Consider the following 16,082-nt stretch of genomic DNA (forward strand, 5'->3'; position numbering starts at 1 on the left):
TGATGTATAGTTTCCATAAAGCCAAGGGAAAAAAATTATTTTGCAGTAACTCCACTGACTCAGGAAAAATGGCTCCAACCATAAGTTTTATGCCTCTCCAGAGAACATAACCTGATTTTATCAGTCAGCCACATTTTCATCCTTCTTTCTATAAGGAGTTGATCGATGTGACTGATCTTGTAACCACAAAGTAACCATCAGAGTTTCCATACTTTAATTTTTAATATGTTTTGTGTATTTTCACAAAATTTGACAAGTTTTCAGTAAACATTACATCTTTTGTACACAAAAAAAAAAAAAATCAGATTTATTAATTAAGTATTTTTACTACAAATTTGTCTGTGAATATTTGGAGTTTGAATGTTGATTGCTTTGAATGTAAATTGATTTTCATGTTAAGGTTAAAAATAGTTTTCTTCATCAGAAAATTTTCAAATTACATTTGCATAGCCTCTAAAATCTCCTAAATAGATATTAAACATTCTTGGTTTGTTTTTTCAAAAAAGTTTTATATTTTATCTGTTCTTTTGTCTACTAACTGTACAGACTCAGTCAATTAGACCAACCTTGTAACCACCATAAAATAACAGAAAAAAAAAGATGAAATAAATCTTAATAACCTTTTTTTTTTTGCTTTCTAGAATGACTGCAGATTATAACAAAAACTAGAATTGTTTATCCTAAATAGCTTAAGACTCGTAACAGTCTACATCTGTTTATACATAATTTTATTCTTTTAGTGCCCTTTTAAGTATGTCTAACTAATAATCACACCATACAAGTTGTAAATCACTTGACGAACACATAGCTTGAATGATGTTACGCATGAGTTGCTCATGAGGATATTTTTGAAGAATTTTTGTTTTATTTTTTTCTTATCTTACTTAATCAAACTTTATTTAACCTAATAAGTTCCTAATTTTAACATTTTAGTGACTTTTAAGAATATATAAAAAATATACGTGAAAAACGAAATATAGTACTTACATTTAATCTAATTATTTTGCCATCAGTTGTTGATGAAATTTAAGCCTAATATTTTTATTATAATGGTACTAGTACACTAAATAATTTTTTATTTACTTAAATAATGCACTTAAGAAAAGAGAATAATAACATCCAAATCAAACAATTTTCTATAATTATTATAGTTTAACTGACTTTTAACTAAGATCACAAGGGTTTAGATTAATTCCCTAAGCTGCTTAATCTGAACACCACAAGATAAACTTTCAAACTATAGACAAAACCGACAATACAGTGTGCTGAAAACAATGTAGCATTATGTGTCATTCAATTGATTGAAATTTTGTCTTTCTTATGGTTATATTTAATGCAGTGTAAAATGTCAAAGAGAATTATTGGCAATTAGTGAGAGGAGGAAGTGACAGGTGGACATGGCAAGCGAGTCTGATTTTCTAACTTATGGCTCCATAAACAAATAACATTGAAGGTTTTAACAGTTATGCTTTGCATTAGTAATATCTATATTATAATGAGTAATTTACATAAAATCTATACTTCACAGAGGAGTGGTAAATAAAGTAGACAAGAGGGCAGACCTATAGAACAAATGTCACAATTCTCATGCTAAGGGAGGTTGAAAATTGTTTAAAATATCTTATGAAATTAAGAAATTAAAACTAATATAATAGTAGAATTTGATTCATTAACAAAATTTTGATGACAAGTTTATTAACATACATTGAAAATAAAATAGTTTGATTAAATTTTGAATGCAACTCTAAAAGATCATAACATCCACACTTTGACCTACCCATTGTGAGAGGTTAACACATTTTATTTGTGTGTGTGTGTCAGTCTAAGACTGTGTACTAAAATCTTGCCACAGTTTACCAATATACACATCATATATTTGGAATTATAGTCAACTTCTCCAGTATTTGGATATTCAATAGACCAACTCAATGAAAATTCAGTTAATCTTAAATATTGTTTATGAAGACAGGGTAGTTTCTTCTGGTTTTTCACATTGTTTTACCATAATTTTTGCTAAATGGATTTTAACTGAAATATTTAATAATTCACATTTTGTCATTTTCTAATATTTGTTTAGTGTAATTCATAAAGAATAATGAAAAAAAATTTAAAATTTCATTTCTGCACAGCTCCCAAGTGATATAAACAATGTACTTGTCAATTTAAGAAAACAGTTCTGCCAATCCCAAATTATGACTATTATTGCTAAAAATCTATCACCCTTGGTTAGTATATATTCTGTTTTTCAATTTTCAAACATTTACCTTGTCTTTTTTCTGTTTATTTTTTGTGCAGGCCTTGGCTGACACCTTTTATAATGTCAAATCAATTGGTTTGACCATTTAATATGTTCAGCTTAAGAAATAGCTATAAAGAAAATTTAAGTATGATTGGATAGCAATAGAATTAGACTTTTCAAGTCATAATGAAGTAAATAATGTGGTTTGGGCAGTAGTTTATGATTTAGTGAAAAAGTTTCTAGTCAGAGCATCTGCATTGACCAGAGAAACAAACAAAAGAGATGGGAATTTTTTTATAGTTACTCTGGTAGTTTTTATTCATTCATAAATGTTTTTGTATGTTAAGTTATATATGTTTGAGAGCTACATAAATTTTCTTTGAGAAGACATCAGATGAGCTTTAATTTGGTTTTTTGAGTACAACAGGCTCCAATTGTTATTTATTGAATATTATTGTTATGTTTATTATATTCAAGTAATAGTTATGTAATTTTGATTTACATGAGATCATTAGTTTAATCACTGCATATTTAAAAAAACAAACGAAAATGGCAACCCCATAATCATCTTGACTTTGGTGATTTGCCAAATAAGAAATGATCTTCAAAAAACTTGCACCAAAAGTTTTGCCTAAATAAGTGTTTTTGTTTTTTATTTTTTTTACTAAATGCTCAATGGGGACAGTCAGCAGAAACACTGAAGGTGCTTATCATATGAGACAAAGGGAAGTAAAAAAACAAGTTATACATAGGAAGATTAATTTTTTGAGAATAATTGATTAGTTAGCAAATTCGACTAGTTATCCAGTTCTAATAATGACATGTGCATGTGTTGTTCTTTTATTTGAGATGGTATCAAAGTAAAATATCTTTTCACTAAAAATAGCATTGATGAGTACTGTTGTTGATTAACTCTCTTTACACGGGCTCAGTTGAATTGACTGACCACGTGACTACTTTGTACTTGTCTAAAGTCGTTATAGTTTTGATACAACTAACTTTTAATATATTTTGTGTATCTTCACAAAATTTGGCAGATTTTCAGTAAACATTACAATACTTTTACATATAAAAAATCAGATTTTTTAGTGAATTGTTTTTAATAGACCAAAAAAAGATTTGTCCGAGTCTTTTTTTTTTACTATGAGTACAAAGTGAATTTCATATTAATATTTAAAATACTTTTCTTCATCTCATAAATATTAAATTTCCTTTGCATAATCTTTAAAACCTCCTAAATATATTTAAAACGTTTTTTTTTATCAGTAAAACTTTACATTTTGTTTGTTACTTTTTTAACTATACAAGGTTGGTCAATTTAAATTAACATTTTTTCTTTCTAGAATGACTTCAAATTGTAACATGTATGAAACTACATTTGTTTATCCTTAGTAGCTTTAAACGTGTAACAGTATACATCTATTTATACTTATATTTTATTGTTTTATTGCCCTTTGAACTGTGTCTAACTGTTATTCACACTATTATAAGCTGTAAATCACATGGGGAACATGAGGCTCATGTTATGCTATAGAATTACATTACACACGAGCTACTCTGAGCTGCTCACATGCATGCTGCATGAAAATTTTTTTATTATTTTATTATTATATATTTTACCTAATCTAACCTTAGCTAACCTAAAGTTTTCCTATTTTTACATTTTAGTTACTATTATAATAATAAGTAAAGAATACAAATAAAAACGAAATAAAGTGCATATCTGGGCCTCCTCCTCCTCTTTTTTTTTGGTGTGGATTGTCAGTGACACTTAATAATACTTCTTTTTTTATACTGATGGTAGTAGTGTACTAAATAATTTTTTAATTTAACTAATGCACCAAAACATAGAAAAGTAACATGCAAAAAGCAGTCAATGTCTCATAACTATCACAATTTTTCTGGCTTTCTAACTATGCAGCAAGAGCATTATAGTAAGTAATTTACATTAAATTTCATATTCATTGGAGGAGTGCTGAATATATTAGAGAAACAGGGATGCTTACAGAAAAAATATCACAATTCTCAAACTAGGAATAATTCAGGATTTGTTTTAATATTGCCTTATAAAATTAAGAACTTGCAATGTATATAATATTAAAACATTCATTATTAGATATGATTTTATGCTATTCCAATTAGTATAACGTAAACAAAAAAGTAGTTTAATTAGATTTTAAATATAATTCACTATAAACTTTGTAACAGGTGCAGAAAAGGATGCCTGTGGTGAGAGGGATAACTAACTATACATAAAACATGCAGAATGTCAGTGACTTTTGAATTTGGGACTTATGCAAGTCTTAGGATACCATGTCTTTCACTATTTGAAAGCAATCAGTTTAAACTAGTAGTTCTAATAAAAAATGCCAGGTTTGATGTAGTGTCTTCTTAGAGTATGGGAACAGTAAAATAAAATTTGAAGATCTGTTTGATGTAACATATTATTGTTCTGTCAGGATTTCACATTATTTCATTTTGTGAGAATAAAATGCATGCTTGTAATATAAGAATTGGTGTACTCTCTGACTTTTCAGTTCTTTAGATATACATGTATATTTGTAAAACTATATATTAATTATACATTCACCATTTCTGTTCCTTGTGTAATCAACATTAATGTTAGTCAGTATTAGATGAATGGATAGATATAATTTTAGTTTTGCACACTAAGTTATATTTTTGTATTTAATGTTTTAACTTATTTTTGAATTGATAAGTAAAGCTGATAATGTAATGTCTTTATATTTTTTTATTTTTAGGTTTTTTTCAAATGGAGGATTTCCCATGTAAGTGCAATTTTTAAGATCTTCAGAAATTACTACAGTACTTTTTTTTGTAAACTGTAATTTGTAAAATTGTAGAATAGGATGGAAAAATAAGCTCACACTGACAAATATGGGCAGCATTAAGATGTCCAGATTTAATTGCAGATGATGTTAAGCAATAAATAGACTTTCTTCAGCTTCTGGAAGCCATTCATTGCTGTCATTGGCAATTAAGGAGAAATGTTCTTGTTACAGAAGACTATAACCTTCTTCAAAAACATTTAAGTTGATGCAAGTGTTTGGAACTGGTATGGATTTAAATGTACCATACTTCTAGCTTCTGCTTTGTACTGCCTATGTATGATACATAGCAACATACACATTGAAATTTAAACATCACCTATAATACAAATTGTTTTGGGATAACGTCTTCAATTGTAAAGAAAATTTTAAAATAAAGATGAGATTTGGATACTTCTGAATTGGGCTTAAGGGTAATATCTATTTGTTATCTTATTCACTTGCACAGAGAAAGACTTTGATGTCTGAAATAAGGCAACGCTATTGTAAGTGATATTTTAAACACACCATGAAGAGGTTTTGACTGTACTGAGTTAATAAGGAATCACAGCATTAATACAATGTACTGGAGTAACCATTGAGTTGTAACACGTGCTTTAACTGCTGTAGCTGATTATGTTCAAATGTATGAGACAGTTAGTAGGTACAGTGAATAATAATAGTATCTCTTAAATTAGTTTTATACTGTACTGGAATGGAACTGTTCATATGAGAATACAGAATATTGTAGGTGAATTTGTGATAGTGACTAAACATAAACCTTCTTTACATGTAATTGATACATATATAAATAGTAAATTATAACCTGTTCTTTCAAATGTAAATGTTCCCACCCCTCTACATGCTAACGAGTAATGTGCCAACCTATGATGTAATCATCATTAGACTATAACCCTCCACCAATAGGAAAGTGATACATTCTCTATGTGCAGTAGACCACATGAGAAAGTTCATTCTTTTTTTGGCATTGTTCGTCCTTATACATGTTCAAATTTGTTTCTTTGTTTTATAAATTCTGGAATTTTTTTTACTACTTTTTGTTAAACCAAATTTGTCTCACTTGCATTGTTTGTAACAAGTATTTTAACTTTAAACTCGACTCATTACTACGACAGAAATGTTTCATGCATAATTTTGCCAATGAATTCTCAGATCCACATTTATCTGCTTTTCCCAAGGTCCTGACATTCCACTTCAGGAGCTTATTCCTGCTGTTTCAGTAGTGACTGGAGGCACTGATAGTCTGTGGTGTTACCACTATTGTGCAACAGATGGTTGATTCTGTTGTATTTTCTTCATTTTGAATACAGGTTCCTCAACCTTCTGTTTTTCAGCTGAGCCTGCCACACCTTACTTTTGATTCTTCTATTTCTGATGAAGAGCAGTTAACCCCACCTTCATTCTTTGCTGCTTTGATTACTTGGGTATGTGATATTCTTTTTCTGCAGTTGTTTTGATAAGCCTCAGGCTACATTGCTACATGATCCATCTTCTTCTGACAGTCTTCTTCACCCATATCCTTCTTTGTCTCTTACTCTGCATGAATCTGCTCATCTTTTTCTTGCTGTTACTTAGCTCCTTTGTTATTTGTCTACACTTCACCTTCTCTTGGAGAATCTCCAGTATGACCCTGACAGCTTCAATGGGGACATTTGTAACTACATATTTCACTGCCTTGGCCTTGATCTCTTCTACAATGTTTCAATTTATTTGGTTTTTTTTTTACTTCTGGGATTGGCTTAGTCAGGATGCCTTACTTTCAAGTATTAACCTCTTTCAGTGTTATTTCAGGAGACCTTCATTGACTCCATTCCTTCAAGATGAGGTTTTGGAGGTGTTACTTAAGGAACACTTTCAAAACTGAAACTGAGGCTGCTCATCAGCAGTCTTCTCTGATTACATTGGTTTCACAAGTTTTCCAGTCCAGAGGTCCCAACAGGTTTCTTGTCTTTGGGATTCTTGTGGAGTTGTTCCCTTTCATGGATTTACTTTTGGAGTTGCTCCTTGAATCACCTCTGGTAGGAGCTTGGCTTTCCATCATAGCATACCTGTGGACTTCCTTTATAAACAGTCTTTGAGTCGTACAGGTGCTTTTTTCATGGACTTACCTTATATTTTTGCACTCAGTCTCCTCTTTCTACTTCTTCAGTTAGAATTTTCAATAATATTTTATACTTCACAGGGCTTCTAGACATGTATATGTATGCTAGATCGTAAATCATTCCTACAGATCAGATGCTAACACAACTAATGTTAGAATCTAACATGTCTGATTTTAATACCTAGACCTAAAACATTAGCTAGATCTAGTCTCTAGATCTGGATCTATGTTATAACATAGTAAAAATTGTTAAATCAATACAGCTATGAGCACCTAAATTCTGTCCTAAAATTTAGCACTAAAGGTGTAATCAGCTAACATTATGCCTAGGCCCAGTTGTTCATGTATGTGGGATAAGAAGCAGATCGAGTTATGCACTTAACAGTTAGATCTAATATATCAAGGTAAATCTAGTTTTCTAAAGATTAAAAAGAAAATGTATTCAATATTAGATCTAGACATCTATTAGTGCCAGTCATTTTCAATGAAATTAGCCATTTTTCTTGTAGGCTAGCTTGTGTTTATAAGCATATGTCTAAATAACAACTGTGAAGAAATTTTACTTGGACTTAGAGTCTTCATTTGGTTGTATTTGCAGGATTCAGATATAGATTTAATAATAAAATATACCTGTTTTCATTAAACCTTTATCTATCACTGCTTGCATGTGCATATTGATGTTTGTTAGGTCTTGACCTAGTTTATTGCAATGTTACATCTACATGCTTATGTCAGTTATGGAAAGAAGGCAATAACTCAGCATCCAATGCTTGTTGAAGTAATATAACATGTTATAGATCACATCAATAAATTTTTCATTTAATCTTTTAATAGGTCTATAGTGTAACTGAAATTATCCATAAATTTATGAGGTGTCAAAAATACCAGCATCTTTGTTTATCTCAAAATGAGTTTTTTGCATACTAGTGTGTGTGTGGCACACACATCATGTTATATAGACAGTAACTGTTTAAGTCTATTTGCCTGTGTTTGCATCCCTGCATTATGACCCATGATTAGTGAAAAGTTTCAAGAATAATTCAAGAACTAACAATGTATTGGACATCCAACACTGCCAAACCAAACATTGGCCATCATGTACAGCATAGTTTAAAGGCAATTTAAACGTCTAGATCTCTTTGTTTTTTGCAAGGAATTCTCTGTGAAATTCAGGGAATCCTGCTAAATACATATCAAAACAATAATAGCAAAATTATAATGGTGCATACTAATACATGTATAGCATTATTAGTGAATAACTAACAATACTTAATAAATCTCATTATAAATTTTATTTAAAATATTGTGTAATAAGTTCTACCAAATTAAAAAAATTAACAGCATTACATAATAATCTAATACTTTTGAGTATTGAATATAATGTTAAAAGACCAGTATAAAATAATCAAATGAACATTGTTTATATTTGTGAATTTAATTTTTATTTCCACTGCCCCGCAAGTGTGCAAAATGCTGGGCCAGTGTTGTTTTAAAACAAGTTGGTTTTCAAATCAAAACTATGGAATAGTAAGAAAGGGATTCACACTCTAGAAAAGCAAGATGTAAACTATGTAAAAGTTCGTTTGACATCAGCAGCATGGGAGAAGCAGATTTGCATAGTTATGTGACAAGCAAGAAACATAAAGACATTGCAGGCAATATCAAGCAGCAATATTACTATCTGGACCTTCTTCAAAACTATCTTAACAGAAACCACCCATCTTTAAAAAACAACAAAAACTTTCACAATGACTGAATGAATGCATCCAGTCATTTTTCTTCTACTGGTAGTTTAAGATCAGACGTTTTATAGATTTTGAAAACTATTGACTGTCATGGTTCATTTCATTCAAAGGAAAAGTGAAATTGAGGTTTTCTTGTGGGGAAGATAAAACATCATACATAGCCATACATGTATTAGTTTCATGTTTCTCTTCCATACTGAAGCAGAAAATTCAGAAATCTGATGAGAGCTTGAGCAAGTCTCTCAAAATGAAACAGTGACATTCGTTCTTGCTTTTGGGATGAAAAAACTGTTGGCACAAGATACATCAAATCAGAATTCTTAGGATATGCTTCTGCCACTCTTCTATTTGACAAGTAGTTCCCTCTCATTAAAGACCTCAGTTTTAAGAATTTATTGCAGATATCCATGGATGGCCGTAATGTTAATTAGATATTACATGAAATGTTATCAACTGAAGTTAATAAACTCAATCCAGAAAGATTGCAAGTTGTTTTTTCTGGCTTAGACACAATTTACAGTGCTTTTAGAGATGGATGTAAAGCAGGTGACTAGAAATTTAATCTCTGACAAATTTCTACTATTTTAACAAATATTTTCAGCAAGAACTCATTACTTCAAAAGTGAGATTGGATACTGAGACCTTCCACCAGAGTTTTGTAAGCACCAATGGCTGGAGAATGTTAGTGTTATGCAAAAGTGGTTGTCTCTGCTACCTCATTTTAAAATATATGTGGGTGCACAGAAAACCCATCAGAATGAAAGCAATAGTACAGTATTTGTGAAGCTGTTAATTCCCATCTCTTCATCCCCAAAGCACAATTTTTTTCTCTGAGTTGTTAGAGAATTCAAACCTTTTCTAAGAGAATTCCAGGATGATAAAGCAATCTTGCCTTTTATGGCTATGTATCTCTTTGATTTTAGCAGGGGATTGTTATTTATCACTTCACAGTGACTGGATAACATAACTGAACCACAAGATGTTACAAGTCTGGATTTGACAGACAAAAATATTTCAAAAGAAAGTCATCACTAATTTAAAGAGGGCTTGAAAAGTTAGTGATAAAGACTTGCTAGGCTTTAGACTTGAATGCAAGCAGTTCCTCAAGACTATTGTTGTGAAAATTATTCAGTATTCCCCTTAATTTATAGCTTGGCAAGGAACATAAGCTGCTTGAATCTGGAAGTGATGTTATTAAATACATCATCCAGTGCTGTTATGTTTTTATCTTGTGTAAAAAGTTTTGTAAATGCAGGCAGAATGACACTATTCTCAGGCAGTACAAAGAGTTTCTTGTGACATTCCTGCAGTCACCTGATTCAATAATTTGTATGTTTTGTAGAGAGCAAGACAGACTGAATATTCTATATTTCAATCTTCTGTCCAACAAGGAACAATTCCAGATGCTTTGGAGAGTTAATGAAGCTCTCTTTTTTCCCTGTCTCGTGAAGAGGCAAGTATGGAAAGGGGCTTTTCTGGGAATAACGTAGCTATTACAGAAAATCAACAAGGCATGTCTCTTAACACTAGGAAAGTCATAATTGACCACATTAGACATTCTGGAGGTCTCCAGAATGTAAATATATCTATGGAAATGCTTACCCTTGTTGGAAATGCAAGACAAAGGTATGGGACATGCTTAGAAGAAGAGGAGTCCAGAAAGCAGAAACAACAGAAAGGTGATAAGAGAAAGGTTCAAGAAAATGAATTGGAACTGGAAGTTATCTAAAATTAGAAGATCAGACTTGAATCTGACATTGGGTAGCTCCTTTCATCAACTGTTGAAAACTTTGAGAATGCTGAAACGGAAAGAAACTTTAGCCTACTCACACTGGCCAATTCCCTGAGGAAAGCTGTAAGAGAAATGGATGAATCTTTGAAGGCTATCACAGTGAAAATTGAATAGTAAGTGCTCTTAACCAGGATTGGACCAATCTCTTTCTTTATGCCTATCTTTCTCTTTGATTTCATTACAGGGTTCTGTCTCTTATTTGCAACATCCTTTGGTGGGTGCTTCTCACTGCTCCTCATAGGCTTGATCATGGTTTCTACTCCTGTGACTCTTGATGTTTAGGGTGCCTCTTCATCTTCTACCTTGAAGATCTCTTTTTACATCAGCCTTCGTATTCTTTTTGGGGCTTATGACCATCTATTTTGACTGGTTGAGCCCGTCAACTCATGTGTCTTTTTAATTCCTCCATGGGAGAGGAAGCCTTTCATCTTTATCAGATAACCTCCTATCAGGTTCATCTTCTCATGGTTTTTCTTGCATCTTATTGTTGAAGTCTCCTGGATGAGACCTTGCAGATGGTGATGTGTACAACACCTGACACATTTGTGTTTAGTTATTGCTTTGCATGGTGGTTGTGTCTTCCTCCAATTCCCATTCTCAAGTCTTACCAGAGAGACTAGTGAAATAACTATTGACCCTCTATCTATGATGATGGTCAAATTGTGAACGTCACAACCTATGTTTACAGAGTCATCAAAAATTTAATTAATTAAACTTTATTATCAGTGTATGTCAATAAACTTGGCATTGAGATGTAATTTATAATTCAAGTTTTAATTTTATATAAGTTTTAATGTCTTAGTTTCAAAAGGAAATGTTAAAATAAATTTTCAGTCTTCAATTCTCTGTATTACATGATGTTTTTTTACTCTGAATTGACCATTTAAAATTTTCTTTCTATTTCTATATGATGTTGTGAATTTGCCACCAATCACACACTTATACTATAGATACTGCTAAGCCATAATATAAATTTATAGCCTCCAGATAGTGTTAAGACTGTCTATCTCCTGCTCCATGCCCACTGCTTACATGAGGTTTCCCAATAGACGACTTCAACAGTGTATGTATATTTGATTTTTCAGGCTGTGTTTCATAATAAACAAAAATGACAGCAAAAGGTGTGTGCTTGCTGTTTGTGTTCACAGTAACTCATTGTACAATCTATCATTATGAGACCTTATGCATATTTGATGTTTCCTGTTCAGTCCATGAACATCTCCAACATTTTCCCCTTAAATTTCCACTTGTCATTCTGTTTTAGTGGAGTAAAGGAGAACCCTTGCTTTCCCATTCTCAAGCAGCTGTGAAGGTTGATTTGGAGAGTTCCTCAATGGGTCAGTGTAATCTCAATGGTATGAGACCAAGTGGATGCACCCCTTGATGGTAAGTAATAGTTCTTGAAAGTGTAGTACAGGCCACCCCACTACATTATGAATCAACCCATTTCTGGTGATTAGGCCAGCTGGATGGGTTTTGTATTCTCCCTTTAATGCAGGTCTGGGATATTTTCTCCCTGCACTTGATTATTGTAGTAATTATCTTATGTGAGTATTTTTCCAATACATAATTGTCTGACTGATTGAATTAACCACATTACATACGCATGCTTGGCTGGTCATCTTGGATAATGGCTGATTGAGCAGTTTTAAATTCTGTTCACTTATAAGACACTTTATCACCACATAAAGTTTTTTTTGACAATATCTTTTGCTCTACCACATTTATTGGATGAAGAGTATTCTCTGCTTCAGATTGGTTTTCCATTTCTGATGCTATGTTTCAGAAAGTAGCTTGTCTTTGTAATTTCTTTATTTGTGCTGGCCTCTCCATCATTCTAGCTCTCTTTTGTGTAGAGTAGGGCTCTGTAAATCACAAAATATTTTGGAATTGAATCATCCTGAAATATTCAAATCAAATAGAATCTCTAACCAAATTGGCTGTGCCTATGTAGATTATAGGGTACATAATCATTTAAATCAAATAGAAAATGGTTTATTTATGTAGAGTTCTTTTACACACAATTAGTAATGAGTATAAAAGTAAATCTTTCTGAGAACAAAATACATTGTAACTCTTTCTAACAACAAAAGATATAATGTACTTGAACATTGGGAAAAAGAATGGTATCAAAGTCAAACAAAAGTGTTCTTACAAGGACATAGGTTCCAGTATATAGACTGAACTAAAAGCTAAATTATAAAGTAAATTGTTTCTTTACTTATAAAAAGTGTAGTTTAACATGATTAGTAATTTAACTTTTTCTAAGAACAAAAGACATAATATACTTGAACATCAGGAAGAAGAATGGTAGAAAAGTGAAACAAAAGTGTTCTTGCAGAGGAGATAGGAATTATATCATTAGACTGTGATTCACAAACAAGTTCTTCCAGAAACTGTTTTGCTTTTCTAGACAGGGATTCACTAAACTAAACAAGCTTGAATCTTGAATCATTGAAGGTTGCTGCCAGGAGATATTCTTTAGAGAGAACAAATCTCTTGTTCAATTGGTTGCAAAGCTCATCACAAAATCATTTTGTATCAGATGATGACGTTTCTTCCAGTTTGTGCTTGAGAACAGAAATGCAGGGTACAGTAAGACTGATTCTGCACAGACGATTGTTATTGCCTTTGCTGTTGTTCTGAGTAGCTTGTAGAATTTCCTTTAATGGTTGAGGCACTGTAGCATGATTTTGTCTCTCTTGACATTCAACAAGAGCCAAAGAGATTGCAACTTCATTACTATGCCCCCACTAAACCAGTTTATATATGCTATTGTAATGTGTGATGATATCGAGTGGAGGTATTGACTGACCTAAACCTTGATTTACTTGATGTTTTCTTAGTGTGCCCTGACCAATGGGTAAAGAATGGAAGAAAGAGGTGATTTGATATAGAAAGTGGATGAGCTTCGTTATCATTTTTTGAGAATCCAGGGCTGCATTTATTGAAAGCTGCAGAAGATAAGCAGCATAGCCTTGCTATTGAATACCAAGATGTCAAACAGTGCAAGGCATTGTATGTGCTGTATCTGGATTAGCAAAGAAAATTTTAGATAACTCGATTCCTCACATTTCCAACTGATTTCTGATGATTTTTTCATTTGAAGCTGCTGTGTGATCAGCATTCAAATTTTCAAAGTTGACAACTCACAAGCACCAAAATTGTAGAGCCCAAACTGACTTAGATATATAATGTATTGTGAGAACCAAGTAATTGCTTTGGTTGTCACCTTTCCAATGATCAAATGTGATGGAAGGTCAACAGTTCTGTATTTCAGAATTTAGTCTTCAAGAGTTTTTCATGCAACAAATTTCTAAAGTCATTAAGCTGATGTGGAAGTGTGGTCAGATGAGAAGGAAAGTAGCTGGCATTTTTTCCACTCTGAACACAAATTCTTGAACCCTGGTCCTACAGCAGCCTTCAATGGCCTCCCATCAGCAAAATTAAATTACAGCACTGCTTTATCATATTATCTCTTTGTTGCAATATCAGGTGTTTATTTTTTGTAAAATGTTTGATATTGATTTGTTTTTTCTTAGCAACTTATTCTGAAGCTAAAGACTGCTTCAGTGCTTGCTTCTGTACATCTTTTTCTTTAACTTCTTGATGCATAGTCAAATGTTTTCATTGCAAATGATTCCTTAGGTGGGAAATTGTTTTACTAACTTGTAAGGAAAATGATTTTGCACATAATTTGTACAAACATTTTTATTTTCTTTAAAATGCAGTTGAATAGTTGACATTTTGATGGGTTGAAAAAAGGAGAGAATTCTATAAACAAATCTCAAACTATGACAGCCTCAAGTATATTAATACCACCAAACATAACAACAAAGCATATTGACACAACCATTCATCTACACTTCAAAAAACAATCACATTAAAGCAGCAAATTAAAGTGCAAAGGCAAGCCTTACTTCTGAATAACACAATTTTCTTTTATAAACTAATAATGTAATTTAGTGTAGGAACACAGTCACACCTATTCTTGTATCTATTACTAGACAACGTTAACCATACAACACATACAGACTCGAAATGAAGTACAAAATTAAACTTATCTAGTCTACATAAACATTAAATAAGCCTTAAACTAAAGTGAAGCCTGACAGTAATACCAAATTCAACTGTACATAATCCATTTTAACAAAATTATACCATTAGCCCTCACCTTATCCTGTCTTTGCAAGGATGTTTGTTTGGTTGAAGGCTGAAGGGCTATGCATGTGTGCAGTTTCACTTCCCAGATTTATATTTGTTTATATTGTGGCAAGTATCATAGCTACTACAATGGCTCAGGAGTCATGGACCAGATGCCAAATCCAGAAAGGGACAGAGTTTTTTTTTATCCATTATGCTGCAAAGCAAATATAACATGACTTTATCCATTAAAAATTAACCCTTTCGAGATGGGTCACGGGTGAAAGGCCATGTCATCTTGTTTTTGACTCACATTCAAAATCTTATTGAACTACTGTTCCATGAATTTATGTCAATAAGTTTGGTGTCAAACTGTAGATTATAATTCAAATTTTAGAATTATACATTACTCAATTTGTTGATTTAATAGCAAATATTAAAAACACAGATAAACATCAATTTTTATGTCACGTGGTATGTTGAATGCAGCACTGGTTCAAATTAGATGTTTGTGAAGTCAAAATACTAAATCTATAGTTTCGAATGAATTAGAAACTCAAATTACTGATATTGATAAACTAGAATATAAAAAAAGAGCTTCTTATCTTTTCAATTTGCTAAGATATTGCTCATGTAATAAATCAAACACAGTGGCAGCCCGCCTACCTCTTTCCATTTTTGGAAACGCTTCCTTATATACACTTTTATATATGACATGAATAACCAATTGGAACCTTAGAATGTCCCCTAGTGGTTTTCTTAGCTATTTTAATGGACTTGATGGCATTTCTTTCTTTTAAACCAATATTTCAACAAGGTAGAGTGTGTGTGTGTCTTTTGTCTGCTCGAAATTTGATATTTTTTTAGAGTAAAATACATCTTAGTTACTAAGCTTTATAAATTATAGTGGAATTCTGTGGTATTAATGTAGAAAGTTATGATTTTTTAGTTATTCAAATGTATATATAAAACCTAAAAAAAATATTTTGTTTAATATCCTCCACGTGCAAAATTTTTAAAGGCTTAGCAACCTACATCAAGCAGCAACCGAGTACAAAGGTTGTAACTAGAAGAGATAATTGTTTGCTTTACTTCTTTATTTACAGTTCTATGTTTTAGAAAAATATGTTTAAGAACTTATTTCAAAATAGCAATAATCTATATACATATATAATGTATAATAATTGAAATTTGACTGTATTTTACAAAATAC

At 31.7% G+C, this 16,082-nt stretch overlaps 1 protein-coding gene across 3 annotated transcripts in view; it reads left to right on the top strand.

Moving 5' to 3' along the window:
• The window catches only part of LOC106460768 (E3 ubiquitin-protein ligase RNF115-like), a 126,580-nt gene that overhangs the window by 73,000 nt on the left and 37,498 nt on the right, over positions 1–16,082 (top strand). For 2 of the 3 annotated variants that reach the window (XM_013920503.2, XM_013920504.2), the window contains exon 6: positions 5,003–5,028. In XM_013920503.2, the coding sequence (XP_013775957.1) occupies positions 5,003–5,028 (26 nt within the window). Of the gene's footprint in view, positions 1–5,001; positions 5,029–16,082 lie in introns of all 3 variants that reach the window. The other variant, XM_022387551.1, reaches the window with a different exon arrangement.

This window comes from Limulus polyphemus, unplaced genomic scaffold (assembly GCF_000517525.1).
Source record: "Limulus polyphemus unplaced genomic scaffold, Limulus_polyphemus-2.1.2 Scaffold832, whole genome shotgun sequence".
NCBI lineage: Eukaryota > Metazoa > Arthropoda > Merostomata > Xiphosura > Limulidae > Limulus > Limulus polyphemus.